At 44.1% G+C, this 14,185-nt stretch overlaps 1 protein-coding gene across 2 annotated transcripts in view; it reads right to left on the bottom strand.

Moving 5' to 3' along the window:
* zgc:113436 (uncharacterized protein LOC503528 homolog) overlaps positions 1-14,185 on the bottom strand; it is an 18,509-nt gene continuing 4,324 nt past the window's right edge. Inside the window, exons 3-8 of one of the 2 annotated variants that reach the window (XM_051921106.1) lie at positions 14,163-14,185; positions 11,211-11,349; positions 9,547-9,601; positions 5,551-5,808; positions 2,299-2,409; positions 1-2,175 (exon numbers count right to left, since the gene is read on the bottom strand). The exon at positions 14,163-14,185 is cut by the window's right edge and continues 89 nt beyond it. In XM_051921106.1, the coding sequence (XP_051777066.1) occupies positions 1,963-2,175; positions 2,299-2,409; positions 5,551-5,808; positions 9,547-9,601; positions 11,211-11,349; positions 14,163-14,185 (799 nt within the window). In that variant the 3' untranslated portion in view covers positions 1-1,962. Of the gene's footprint in view, positions 2,176-2,286; positions 2,410-5,550; positions 5,809-9,546; positions 9,602-11,210; positions 11,350-14,162 lie in introns of both variants that reach the window. The other variant, XM_051921105.1, reaches the window with a different exon arrangement.

Raw genomic sequence — 14,185 nt, 5'->3', positions numbered from 1 at the left:
TGGAGTTTAGAAAATATATTTTTAATCAACATTAATAAGAACACATGTGCAACTCATCATATAGCAGACATGGTTTTCAGTCAGAGCTCCCAATAAAATCAGTATCCTGCTCATTTTCACGACACTATCCTGTACAGCTAAAATAGATGACCGCACACATCAGCGTCTCTGCTCAGGACGACGGCCCCTTCCTCAGCCACGTCTCCTCCTTCACGTGACGGCAGTGGTGGGAGAGCTCCGTCAGCCCAACACGTGTCTAACAGTGGAGCCGAGGCCTGCATGGTCCTGAGTTTTCAATCCCACTCCTGACTGCTCACAACAAAGTCCCATCCCGTTTCTGCAAAAAAAAATCTCTCTCCCAGTCCCGCAAAGTTTCCATCCCTGTCAACTGCATTTGAATTTTTTTCTCTAAGAGACACGTGAATTAGACACGCAGCCCAAGTGGATTCTTAAAACGGCAGAATCTACAAGGAGAAAAACAAAACCCAGCACTCCAACCACTAATCACGATCAAGCAGCTGCCATTATGACCTGCTATGTATGTACAACACACTGCCTGTAATAACAGCGCAGTAATTAAATGAATAAAACAAACGCCAACACCACCACATCGCAAACTCACACACATGCTACCCTTCTCCTACTTTTACAACTGCATGCACTCTTATGATGAGACAATATCGATTAGAACGTGGATGAGAGTGTAATGCAAGAAACAGTGTTGTGAGAAGTTCACTGGCGCTGTGGCCGCTCACTCCTGACCACGTGGCTGACAGTCCACATCCGCTCACAGCTCTCATAGTTAGTTGTACGCTGCGCCTCTCTCACTTCGCTGGCCCCCATTCCCCTTTTACCTGCTGATCCTCCCTGAGATGGCAGCAGCTGGGCTGGAACTCAAGCTACAGGGTTACACGGCCAGCGTCTCTGCATCTGTGCTAGAGGAGAACCCCCCTGGTTGCAGTGGTACAGAAGTCTGTGGTGTAATCTAAAGATCCCAAGTTCACAGCATGGGGTTTGACGAGACAGAAATGAGATTGGCAAACACACAGAGAGCGTGCCACCCAATGAGAGGCTCCTCCATCGCCAGTGCCTTCATTTAAGGGAGGATGGGTAGCTGGTTGGGGCCTTCATGAGCAGAGAAAATTAGACTGACCCTCAGTGTTGACTACAATTATTATTATTTTGACCAGCAACCTTTAGAAGCAGTATGAGAACTCTGGGAGTCAGCGCATACTACAACCGATTACTCCGGTCACACGTAAACTGTACATGCTACTTAAATGTTAAGTATTTAGGACTGACGTTAAAAAACAGCAAGAGAACTTCATCCAAGCTGCTCGAACGGTTGATACCCCGTCTATCCGAATTTTAAGACCATTTCTTCACAAGTCCATAGGGCGGTTCCTGTGCATTTCATACTTGTTATCATCATCGGATATCGAGGTTTATTTTCTAGTACTTTCTCAGCAATTGATCAGTTTTCTCCCAGGAAACTGATAAACTAGACACGAGAGCGACTTCATCGTCCTGGGATCCGTCCCCACCGGCAAGTGCAGTATTTCCCTGCAGCCATTCTACAGCACAGACGTCTCTTTGAAAACACAAAACTAACAATCTCAGCAGGGGCGTAAGAACACTTCGGCCGGCCATCTGTAATGCTCTTCTCTTCAAATGAGACTTTCCTTGCCCCTTTTCCACCTCGTAACTCCAGTGAAGTTTGAGGGCTATCAACGGGACGAGGCTCTGCTGTAAATGTTAATGACTGACTGGGTGCTCTTCTTCGCTTTGGCTTTCTCCTTTAAACTCTTATTTGAATCGACTTGCAAAGAACAAAAGAATTCACTGGCTGCTGCCAGGTTACTGTGCTGTGAATGCCCTCCAGTTTGCAGCGGGGCGAGGCACAACTGAGCCCCCTGTGCTCCACAATCTAAAGCTAGAAGAACACCAAAACCTGACAGTTCTTCATTTTCCACCTGTGCCACACTGGTCAGGTGCCAAGACGGTTTCCGCTGGAAATGAAATGTAGTGATTCTTCTTTAGTCTTTTGAGCTGTGCAGAGTCACTCACTCCCAGCAAGGAGTGATCCACTTTAAACGTTAAAGACGGCAGACTTCTGGCTCTTCTTTTGCTGCTCTTCTTTTCCTCCTTGTATGCTGCGTTCATGTTGGCAATGACCTACAAAGCAAGTAAAAAAAATAAAATAAAAATAGAAATAAAATTGAATTGTTTTTTTTTTCTTTTTCAATCAGACCAAAGCAGAAACCCCTGCACTGTGCATGAGGGTACCATTTGCTTCACCGCATTCTGCTGTTCTTGTATAGCAGCGGCAAACTCAATGGCGATGTCTTGCTTGACGGAGCACACTGGCATATCTTGGACTTGCTCTTCCTTTCCAGAGTCAAATTCAATCTAAAAAGGTGACAAAAGAGAAATATTGTTCAATCTAACTTTTACTAAATATTTTGTTAACAGTGAAACCTGACCCAATATGTGAGAGTGGCACGAGAGTTCCAGAGGGTATTATTGTCGATTTAATGGGGAAAAACTGTTTTTTTGGAGGTACCAAGCAAATCCTGGTGTGAAGTTTACACTGTGGGCAAGTCTAACTATTTACCAAAAAAATATTTCCAGGGGCAGACGGACCTCCCCCAAAACACTAGAACCACACTGGCAGTCACAGCGTGGCTGAGCATGCCACTATGGACAGGTGAGAGCCTCCATGGGGCAGAATGCCCTGATAGTGTCACCGATGCTCTGGAAGGGCAACAGAAAGAATACAGCTAGGGGTAGTGCCACTGCTCCACCGTGACCAAACCTTTTTAACAGAGCCTTTGGGGTCTTGCCCTTTAAACGATAGCCAGGTACCTCTTCAAGGGCTGAATATTTTTCCAGTTTTCTGAAAAGCACACAAAGCAACTGTTTCACACAGAAATCAATATAAAACGTCCTTTGCTGCGTGCTTTGGCTGCTGTCGTCGCCCATTTGGCAACTCTGGGAGCAGCATGACTACGTGATGGGCCGGCTTGCCTGGCTGTCTTCGCACAGCAGTGGTGGTCGCAGTGTACCTCTTGTCATCGTAAGAGGCAGTCCTCCCGGGTGAACGTTAGCGTAGGCCCATTAGCTACACAGACATGTGCAGTACCACGATCAGCCGACGCTGCTCCCTTCACTTTCGTTTCCGATCTCCACATTACTTACATCAAAATCCGACAAGTCAGAGTCCGACTCGGTGATATGACACGCAAAACGTCGCCCACAGAGTATTTTGTTTTGCGCATTCGCTTTGCTCTTTCGCCAGATGTCGGTGCCGTTTGCTCTTTGTTACTCACGCACGTGCAGGAAATCTCGGTCAAATGAACAAAGCAAACATTAAAGAGAGTCAGATTAAAACATAACAGCGAGTTCTGTCACGGTTTACAGCCGATTACCGTCCTCCATCCCTGAATTTCACCAAAAGTCAACATCCGCACTGAAAGAGTTAAATGGCGACCCCCCCCTAGTCTTGTAGGATTGACCCTGATATAGGAATGGATGCCACGACTTCACATGGGGTTTAACAGCTGCCTCTTCCCAAGGCTAAACCAGGCCGCAATCTGAGATACTGGGCAAAGACTCGTTGGCATAGTGAGGCAAGTTCAAAGGTGTGAGGTTGGTGGAGAGGGGGGTGATCGGGGATAGTGGGAAAGAGGCCAAGGAACCCACCAGCTGAGCAGGGCAGGGCGAGATAAGAGTTTACTGACATATGGACAGTAGAGTCAGTCGTACTGTACTATGAAAACCTTACTCTGCATGCTCATCTAGCCATCAGTATACACACATTAAATACAAAACAATACGGGTCTTATAGTTAATAGATAATAAATAACAAACACATTTCCAAAATAATTGCAGCACTGCAATGTAAACATATACAGTGCAAGTGCTATGAGTATCCCATCCACCCATCCATCCATCTATATCCTAACTACAGGGTCACAGGGGTCTGCTGGAGCCAATCCCGGCCAACACAGGGCACAGGGCAGGAAACAAACCCCGGGCAGGGTGCCAGCCCACACACACTAGAGACAATTTAAAATCGCCAGTGCACACCTAACCTGAATGTCTTTGGGAGGACCCCGGAGAATATTACATAAACGTACAAATCAGATTGTGAAATTGAAAATTAAAGTGAAAAAAAAACACGTGTACTGCAGATATCTTAATTCAGAGCAGGTAATTCACTAGCTAGCTACACCAACTGTCCCAACAAACTCATGAGTGAAGAGTTAAATCAAACACAAGTCTAATTACCTCCAGATAAAAACTGTTCCCTAATCCCAGAACGCCTGATTTCACACACAGGGTTATGGGTGGGCACTGTCCTTTACAAGGCTGCAAGCCCTCCTGATGACTACTCCAGCATGGTAAAGGTCATCCAGAGCTGTTCCTGAAATGGCTTGGGCCGTCCTGCCCACCTGCTGTAGGGCTTTGTGGTGCTGTGCAGAGCAGCTACCAAACCAGACTGTGATGGCATCGGTAAGACTGCTCTCAGTGGTGCCCCTTTAAGACGTCACCCGGGAGGACGGCAGCTTGGCTTTCATTTGGAATTTCTTTTTGTTTTCTCTGTGATTATCTCTGGCTCGTGTTTTTTTGAATATGCACACTTATCTGGACTTTGGTGACATATTTTTGAGATTTTATAAGGGGTAGATTTTTTTCCTAGAAGAATCCTCTGATAAATGATCTCAGTATACGAGGGGGGACCCAAAAATAACCGGAATTTTGTTGTTGTTAGGTTGGTACTTGTAGTACGTGGTTGGGCCGCTAAGGCGATCTAGTTACTCTCCTCACAAGTCAGTCTGCCAAGTACCATCAGTCTGGAAGGTTGTGCTTGTGTTCAGTGAGTGTTTTTGTAAAAGTAGTTTTGTGCAAGCGTCGTTTTTTTTACGATGGCCGATTATTGTGAGCAACGCGCGGCAGTGAAATTTTGTTTTCTTCTTGAAAAAAGTGTTGCAGAAACTATTGTTTTTGAAACGGTATGACAACCCTGAACCACCCACCCTACTCACCGGATTGAGCTCCGTGTGATTTCTTTTTGTTCCCTCGGATGAAAAAAAGACTTGAAAGGAAGGCGTTTTGCTGACGTCAAAGAGGTAAAACAAGAAACGACCAGAGAATTAATGGACATTACTTCAGACCAATTTAAACAATGTTTCGATCAATGGAACAAACGGTTAGATAAGTATTTCCGCCAATGGAGAGTACTTTGAAGGAGACTAATTGTAGTTTGTACAGAAAATTAAACACATTTTAAAAATATTTCCGGTTATTTTTGGGTCCCCCCTTGTATAAGAAATACCAGCAAGCAACAGACTCAGAATATAGCATTAGTTTCAGATTTTCAGAGTATAAATCACCTAAACAGAATTAAAATGCCACTCACTTCTTAAGCAGGGCCTGCAGCCAAAACAGGTGAATAGTATTAAACTCTATACATATAGGACAACGACATTTATTTAAATAACACAATGTAGCTCCAAGTGCCTGTATATAGACTAACAGGACCTTTACCTCGGCCGGATAGCTTGCTTCTCTGTTGAACATCAGGAAGAAAGGCGTAAATTTGGTGGTGGCATTCACCGAAGTCCGAAACACAAAGAGTACGGGGTCTAGATGGTCATCCCAGTCGGCCTGCTTCTCAGTCATGACTTGACGGAGAGCTTCCTTTAACATATCGGTGCTCCGGTCGTACAAAGAGGTCTGCTGCGGCTGCTCGATAGGAGAGATCTTGAGGATGAAATTCCACCTCTCGATCAGGTGCTTAGTTACCTGCGGTTGGAAACGGGACACAAGGTGAGGGAATGAAATCCACGACTATTAGAGAGATCAGCCTCAATGTTTGCAATAACATTTCAGCTGACTACAAGTATAATGAAAATATTGGTTTGGAAAGAAAAATGCTTTTGGATGAAGTATGTTGTTGGCCAAACAAAGTGACTTCACGGGGAACAACTGACATGACTGTTATGTGACTAAATCCAAAATATACTTTAGTTAATAGTGTAAGACCAACTAAATACATGCTTGATTTTTGTGTACACTTGATAAAAAAAACCCACTTCCAAAGATAAATGTAACAGATTTCTACATTCTCCACAGATAGAAAGTAAAGTGGGCTCAATAAATTACTCGGTCACTGCAATCTATCAAGGCCCGCATCCCACAAAGACGGACAAGGCGGCTCTGTCGTCAGCAGCTGGTGCTCTTCCCAACTTCATCTACTCTCATTAATGAAATAAAAACAACCTGGTTGACTTGAACTTTTATTTTAACTTGAGAATTGTGAAAATGAACGGCTTGTAAAACAATTTAAACTGACGGAATTGCTACAAGCCTCTCCGTGGAGGGGAGAAAGTGCCTTCCTGTAATCCAGCAACGTTTTTGAGCAACGTCCACCAAATTACTCAACTCACTGTCACTGAAGTGAGCACAACACATCTTGGTTAAGACGTTTCCCAAACAGCCAATACCCACAATCGCCTTTCTTAACCTTACAAAACAACGGCTCAATAATTAAAACCACTCTAGAAATAATCTGCTGTGTCACAAATTATACTGTCAACTAACTGAAATGCAAATTAACTTTCTAGTAGATAATATGCACATGCAATCTCAACGCCTCATTGCATTTTCAAATAATAAAAATCAAATAAATAAAAAACGTTACTGAAGAGTCTCAACACATTCAGTGGTCACATTTCTGGTCAGCCTGCTTGTTAATGCAAACCACCAGGCAGCCATATGGCTTACGCTCCACACATACAGCAAGCAGACATGGTCAAGAGGCTAAGGTGCTGTTCAGCCAAACATTCAAATGGACAAGACCCATGAACCAGGCAGCGGCGGCATGACTGTTGGCGCCAGACGTGGTGGTTCCAGCATCTGAGAAACACCTGCCCTCCTGGGATTCTCACACATTACAATCTCTTGAGGTTTCAAAGTATGTTCTGCTGAACACACAAAAGAAAAAGACCTCGTCAATGAGAAGGGTGAGCTAAGGATGGCCAGAGTCATTCCGGCTAACAGGCAGACCACCAATACCAGCTCTTTACAATGATGGTGCGGACAAGAGCATCTGTAAATGCAGATGAATTTGAACATGTGAATTTACCCTTGGGATTAATAAAGTATCTATCTATCTACAAAGGGGCCAGAGTGGCACAAGACCACGCCAGACTGCACTGCTGTCAGCAAAGCTACATTGAGAAAGAGATCATCAGAACTAGACAACTGAACAGTTGCCTTGGCCTGCTAAATCTCAATTTCTGCTGACGTGCAGATGGCATGATTAGATTTTAGTACAAACAACATGAATTCATGGAGCCACACTATCAATCCACAAAGCTGTTGGTGGAAATTGTGATAGACGGCCTGGAACCCTGCCTCGCTGGGACGCCTGGAGGAAGAAGGGACCGGGAGAGCGGCACTTCTCTTCCCTGGGCACCGGGACGGTCCTTGATCCCTGGAGGACAGCGCTTCCACTACACCAGGGATGGTGTACACCAAGACTGCTTCCGGGTGCAAGGGCAGCACTTCTGCCACACTGGAGAGTGCTGCCAGAAGTTCGTCATCAGGCACCTGGAGTACATCTGGAACATTTTAAACGGGGCCGCCTCACTCCATTCGGAGAGCTGGAGTCGGGTGGAAGTGGACAGAGCTTGCAAGAGAGGAGTGGAGGCGGCCGAAGGAACCAAGAACCAATATTGTAAATAGTTTGTACATAGTATAAATAAACATGTGTGTGTTTGGACATTGCGCTGTCATGTCTGTCTGTGGCCAGGCTAGCTCTTACAAAGTGTAATTTTGTGGGGAATGCTTTCCTGGCACACATTAGGTCTCCTAATGCCAACTCAATGGAATGTGAACGGCACAGCATTACGTCTGACCATGTGCAGTCATTCACAGCCCCGGATTCTCTCAGCAGGACAGGGATTTCATTTTACTTGAAAGGCCTGCACGAGCAGCAGAACTCAATCCCATCAAAAACCTTCGGGTGATAAGCTAGGAAGCTCAGAAACCACACAACATGGCCCCAGATCCTTAGGTTTCTACCAGCTTGTGGATCCTTCTCCTCAAAGAATTCCGGCTGTTCTGGAGGAAAAAGTGCATCCTACCTGCTACTAGATTTGGAGCGCCTAATAAAGTGGACACTGAGTGAATGATCAAAGGGCATTTCAGAGTCTGTTTAAACACATCTGTGACGTGTAACAGTGGACTACACTGGATCACAGAGTGTACACTTACAGCAACTCTTACTTTGTAAGTCAACATTATCATTAAAATAACAAAATTAAACTCTAAAACCAGCCGAGGGCAGGTGAACACATTGAAATACAGACCACTGCATGGATCACACGGCTCCTTTCTTAATTGGCTTGTCATCGTGTTTCTGGTATTCACATTTTATTTCAATAAATTGTAGTACACTAGGGTGTTGTACCGTGTTAGCTATTATGAAAATAGTGAGAAGTCAGGCAAAATGACAGCTTGTATTGGCTAACTAAAAAGATTACAATAATTTTCAATACAATAACAATTTAAAAAAAGAATATTCAAGAGTGTGGAATCTGCTTTACCGCCACTTTACAATTCTCAGATTTTATCAAAACATTAAAATGCACTAAGATTCATCCCCACATTGACTTGCTGCTTGACGGTCACAAGATAACGCTAAGATCAGTAGACCCTTATATACAATTGTGATCATTTTCATCAAAGAGACAAGAGATATATTTAAGTAGCAGTTCTTACTTTAATATGTGGACTGTGAACAACACAAGACAAAACAATCCTCATCCATCCATCATCCAACCCGCTATATCCTAACACAGGGTCACAGGGGTCTGCTGGCGCCTATCCCGGGCAACACAGGGTGCAAAGCAGGAAACAAACCCTGGGCAGGGTGCCAGCCACACATACACACACCAAACACACACACTAAGGGACAATCTGCAATCGCCAATGCACCAAACCTGCATGTCTTTGGACTGTGGGAGGAAACCCACGCAGACACGGGGAGAACATGCAAACTCCACGCAGGGAGGACCCGGGAAGCGAACCCAAGGATCTCCTTACTGCGAGGCAGCAGTGCTACCACTGCACCACCGTGCCACCCAACAATCCTGATATTAGAGAGAATAAAAACCTCAAGGGTACCAAGATTCACAGTTGGCACAGTAGCCAGTCACATGTGAGCAGAGGTTTGTGGGTACCAGCAGTACTCTCAAGAGATATCAAGATTGTGATGCAGACTCCCAAAAAAAACCAAAACCGAATGGAAACGACTGTCTGCCAAAGTGCACCTGTGGCATTTGGGAAAACAACTAAAGGCAACGGGAAACACAACTTGGGTCTTCAATATGATCCAAGGGTGAACGAACAGTGCAATGTCTGAAAAGATGACATGCAGGTTGAGGTTATTCAAAATGTGCGACACCAAAAGAGAGAAGAAGGGCGGCAGGTAGGTAGGTGTTTGGTTGGATTTGTGACGTGACGGCTACTGCTTACCTCTTCACAAAACTCCCTGCTTTGGCAACAGAAGACAGTTTTGGCTGCCCCAAACCTAAATTTAAAAAAAGAAACAAACAAACAAAAAAAAAAAAAAAAAAAAGAACACAACTGCTGTATTTATTCCATTCTTTTCTCAAGTACAAAAAGTTGCCTACACCTTAGCTTTTCTTCATGATAATTCCAATTCTGCGTCTTAACACCCATGGCTGACCTGAACCATCCTTCCAGGTGTGTGTAATGCGGCGATTCACACTTCGCTGGCTCTACGCAAGACCACCCCTTGTTAACGAAGAACAGCCATAGCACTCCAGGGAGTTCTCCGTTGTAAACGTGGGCTTTCATTCTTACACGTTTGTTTTCATCTTTCTTCTAAGCTTTATCAGAAATTAGTGTTCTAAGTGGAGTAATTCTTTCAGTCGGGAAACGGTTTTCATTTTATAACTGACATTCTTAATGACTATTATAGATGTGGAAAATAGTGTTGCATTTTTAATAAACAAAAGAAGGAAACTCAGTCCAACCAAAAATACAATGAAGCCTGTAAATCCCGGACTGCAGTAAGACGTATTAATTTTAAACACAAAAAAACTCAACCTCTCCCTACGCACAGCTAACTTGCCCATTATATTAGACAGGGCTGCTGAAGGGAACTTTGGCAGGAGCCCAGCAGATTTATTTACAGTACCAGTCAGCCCTAATATCGTGTTATTTCTAGCTTAAATTAATACTTTAAAATAATTAAATTTAATATTAATAATTTCTCACACTGAGCTATGCAGCTGGCATTATTATCCTTAAATTTGAGAAAAAAAAACAAAACTGGCTGACATGCTCACAAAGCAGTGTGGGAATTCACAACAAGTATTGCATTAGATATTCTACTCACAGTGGACTATCCAAACATTCATTCAGCTGGATTTGGGACGATTGTAAATCTGAAAGGTCAATCTCTCTTCCTGAAAAGGTCTTAACCTTAGGATATTCCCAAACCACATGACCGAACAAGGCTGGAACTACACGGCGTCCTTCATAATTACCGTACAATACCTGTCATAGAAGTGTGTCTGATGTATAATTTTAAGATGATCTCACTGTCTAAGGCATGTTGAAATCTAAGTAACCAACGTAGACCTCAGCGTTAATGTTTGCAGTGCACAATGCAATGCATACATCAGTGCTATATGTCATTTGGTATGGGGTTCATAAAAGCTTTGTGATGCATCATCTGTTAGAATGACAGAGACATAGCAACTGGTCAGACAGAGACACCTTATCCTTTTATTAAGGTGGCTTACAGTGTGTTTTCAAAAGATTACGGAACAGTGTTTCCAAGTAAAAAATGCAGCGTGAAGTGCTCGCTGTGGTTTGCTGTGCACAGCCATTGCTTGAGTGACGCAAAACAGCTCAAATAAATAAATAAATAAATACAACAGGAACTTGTCTTGATTGCAATTTTCCTTCCCTAGCAATCAGACACTCTTCAGGCTGCATTTAAAAAGTAAGACTTTTAAGCAAATGACATTTTGTGTTTACTTGCACAATAAAAATCACCAAAGCGTGTACATCTTGTGCTGTTAAAGCTGACTGCCCTCCCGTATCTCAGCTAACATGTTTGTTACTTAACCCGACACTTGAACTCTTTGGCTTTCAAAGCATCTTACCTATAAAATGCAGATGAGAGGCACCTTGCAACAGACAAAGGCTCCTTCTTTGGCAGTGGGATTGCTTCCACCCATTTGCTAAAGTAATCAGTTAATAAAAGCAAAAAGGTGTTCTCTTTGCTCGTTTCTGGAAAAGGTCCTGTGTAAGAAAAAAAAGAGACGATGGCAGTAAATAGCATTTGTAATGTGGGTAACTTATTTAGGCCTTCCTTAGATTTCTTACGCACAGATCACAGGTAACTTACAGAGAGGCAAATTAATCCGTCTGAACTTTCAAACCATTTAAAAAGGTGACCACGATCACAGCGCAGGACAGCACCCTGGGTTCAAATCCCAGGCCCAGTCAGTACCTTTCTGGAGAGTGTGTCTCTGTGTCTCCTTGGGTTTTATTACCACCTCCTGTCCTGTGTTAGGTGGACTTGGGACACTGAAGTGGCCTTACTGGGTGGATCCTGCAATAAACTGGTGCCCTTTTCTAGGGTGGGCTTGTGCCTGATGCTTCTGGTGTCTTTCAGCTTCCTGCAACAGGTTTATGAATGGGGCATTAAGACTGAGGCACATGGCTGACAACATCACTACAAATATAAACTGTCTTAAATCTTAATGTGCAAGATTGGAATTTATTTCTTGATTTAGAAAGAGAGGCTGAAAAAAATTCAAAAATGACAGGTATCCACAGATCGCATATGTTACAACTGAACTTACTACTCTATTGGTGGTCCTAAACGAAGATTTCGCTCAACTCTCACCAAAAAAATCACTGTGAAGTCAAAGGAGCATACAAAGTAAATCAGGGGTGTCCAGCTCCGGTCCTGGAGGGCCACAGTGGCTGCAGGTTTTCATTCTAACCCTTTTCCTAATCGGTGACAAGTTTTCACTGCTAATTAGCTCCTTCTCCCTTCATTTTATTTAAGGACTCTGTCCTCTGAACTGATTAGTTTCTTCATTAAATGGCAGCCAAACAGAAATGAGACATGAAACGAGCCAACAGATGATCAACTAAACTGGGATTTCAAACTCCAACCAATGTGATAGTTGCCCGGACACCACCAGTCTGAGACCACATCTTTATCAAAAGACTTCTTTTATTTGTCTTCTCCACACAACAACACTACTCAATTCACAGTCCCACACCACTCACAGTGCCTTTAGCCCCAGTCACCTCTCTCCTCGTCCCTGGGCCACCTGTCCTCTCTCTCCAGGAGCTTCGCCCTGCTCCTGCTCCCGACTCCAGCTCAATGACAGGAGGGAGGCGGCCCCATTTATCCTCACCCGGATGAGCTCCAGGTGCTCTACCTGACGTCACGTCCTCCGGGTGACCCTGGAAGGAACGTCCTCCATCTGTGTGGCGGAAGTACATAAGTCCTGGACTCCATGAGGCTCGGGGCGCCCCCTGGAGGTGAACAGAGGCCCCAATGGTCCTGAGCCTTCCTGCTCCAGGGCGGTTGCCCCCTCCTGGCCCGGAGGACAAATGTGCCCCATCTTGGTCCTTCCAGGCGTCCCGGCCGGGTCTGACCCCTAGCCATGTACGACACCAGTTTCTTAATGAGAAGCCGATTCTTGCTGTTAATTAAAGCCATCATTGAATATCAGGACTGGTTGCTGCTCTCATTTTGCCACAGCAGACTGTTGATTTTCTGTTTTTTTCTAAGACCACCGTCAAGATGTTTCGGAAGCCTGACATAACCGAGACCTTCACCTTTCTTTATTTTCAGGTGAGCTGTGTTTCATTATTGTTTGGCTGCTCATTAAAGAAAAACATACAACTAAGGGGTCCGAGTCACGTCAATTAAAACGAAGGCAAAACAAGTTAATCAGCAGCAAAAACGGCTCACTAATTAAGAAAAGGGTTAGAATGACAACCTGCAGCCACTGTGGCCCACCAGGACTGGAGTTGGACACCCCTGAAGTAAATCACAAGAGACAAAAAGCCCAAATGGATCCCATGTAGAATTGGACATCCCATGGCACTTTATAATGAGCCAAGGCCAAAGGCAACCGTACCGGAAAGACAGCTATGCCATGGCAAGGTGGAAGAACTGGACAATAGGACTTCAGGGACCTTCAAATGTTGACACAACGCTGGTGAATCGACTGGAGAGCTTGTTGGGCTGAATGGCCTGTCCTCATCAAAATGGTCCTAATGTTCTAAAATAAATCTTATAAATGGATGTCAAAAATGACAAAGAAAATGCACATTGCCTGCATTTTGCCACAAGGCAAGTGGTGGATTTTGTTACCAAAAAAATGACACTGTGGTGTGATGGAACCATGAAATATCCTTTCACCCTCAAGGCCAAAGACGTTAAAGTGCTGGAAAGGCTTTTGAAGACAAGCGTAAAATGGAGGCTGCAAAAACAACAACAACAATGAAATCCTAGAGGTAAACCCGCAAACAACTTAAGACAAGGGAGCTCTCAAAATGCAAAGTCAAAATGAATGTCGATGGTCAGTTCAATATGTCAAGGTGGGAAAACGGCCGCATCACAAAGGGTCCCTGGCAAAAATGATGGTGGCTGTGCATGCAAACAAGGCCAAGATGTGTCTTGTGATCTAAAGGTGCGACTATTAAGAACGGACTCGAGGGTCTGTACACTCATGAAATCTCTCTTTATGATCATCATTAATGCATTTACACAGATATATCAAGTGGGCCTTTACCTTAACATGACAACTTTTTGTGTTGATCAGTTACAAAATATCTCAATGAAGGGCATAATGAGTTCATACTGTAACACAACTGAGACACACAAAATGTCCAGCAGGAACGTAACACCTTCTACGCTTGAAACAACATAAAGATGACCTGAAATTAAGAAAAGGAACCTTCTGTATTTGAAGTGTGCTCTTTTCATGGTCTTGGGGCTTCCTCTCGCACGATACATTTTGGATTTAACATCCTCACACAGTCGGCGACATATCGGGCGTCCCAAAAGTCAGAGCTGCTCTTACCCATCAGGTCAATGATCAGGATT

The sequence above is a fragment of the Erpetoichthys calabaricus genome, chromosome 18 (assembly GCF_900747795.2).
Source record: "Erpetoichthys calabaricus chromosome 18, fErpCal1.3, whole genome shotgun sequence".
Taxonomy (NCBI): domain Eukaryota; kingdom Metazoa; phylum Chordata; class Cladistia; order Polypteriformes; family Polypteridae; genus Erpetoichthys; species Erpetoichthys calabaricus.
Note: the sequence above shows the minus strand (reverse complement) of the source record. Positions and strands in the feature narration are given on the sequence as shown.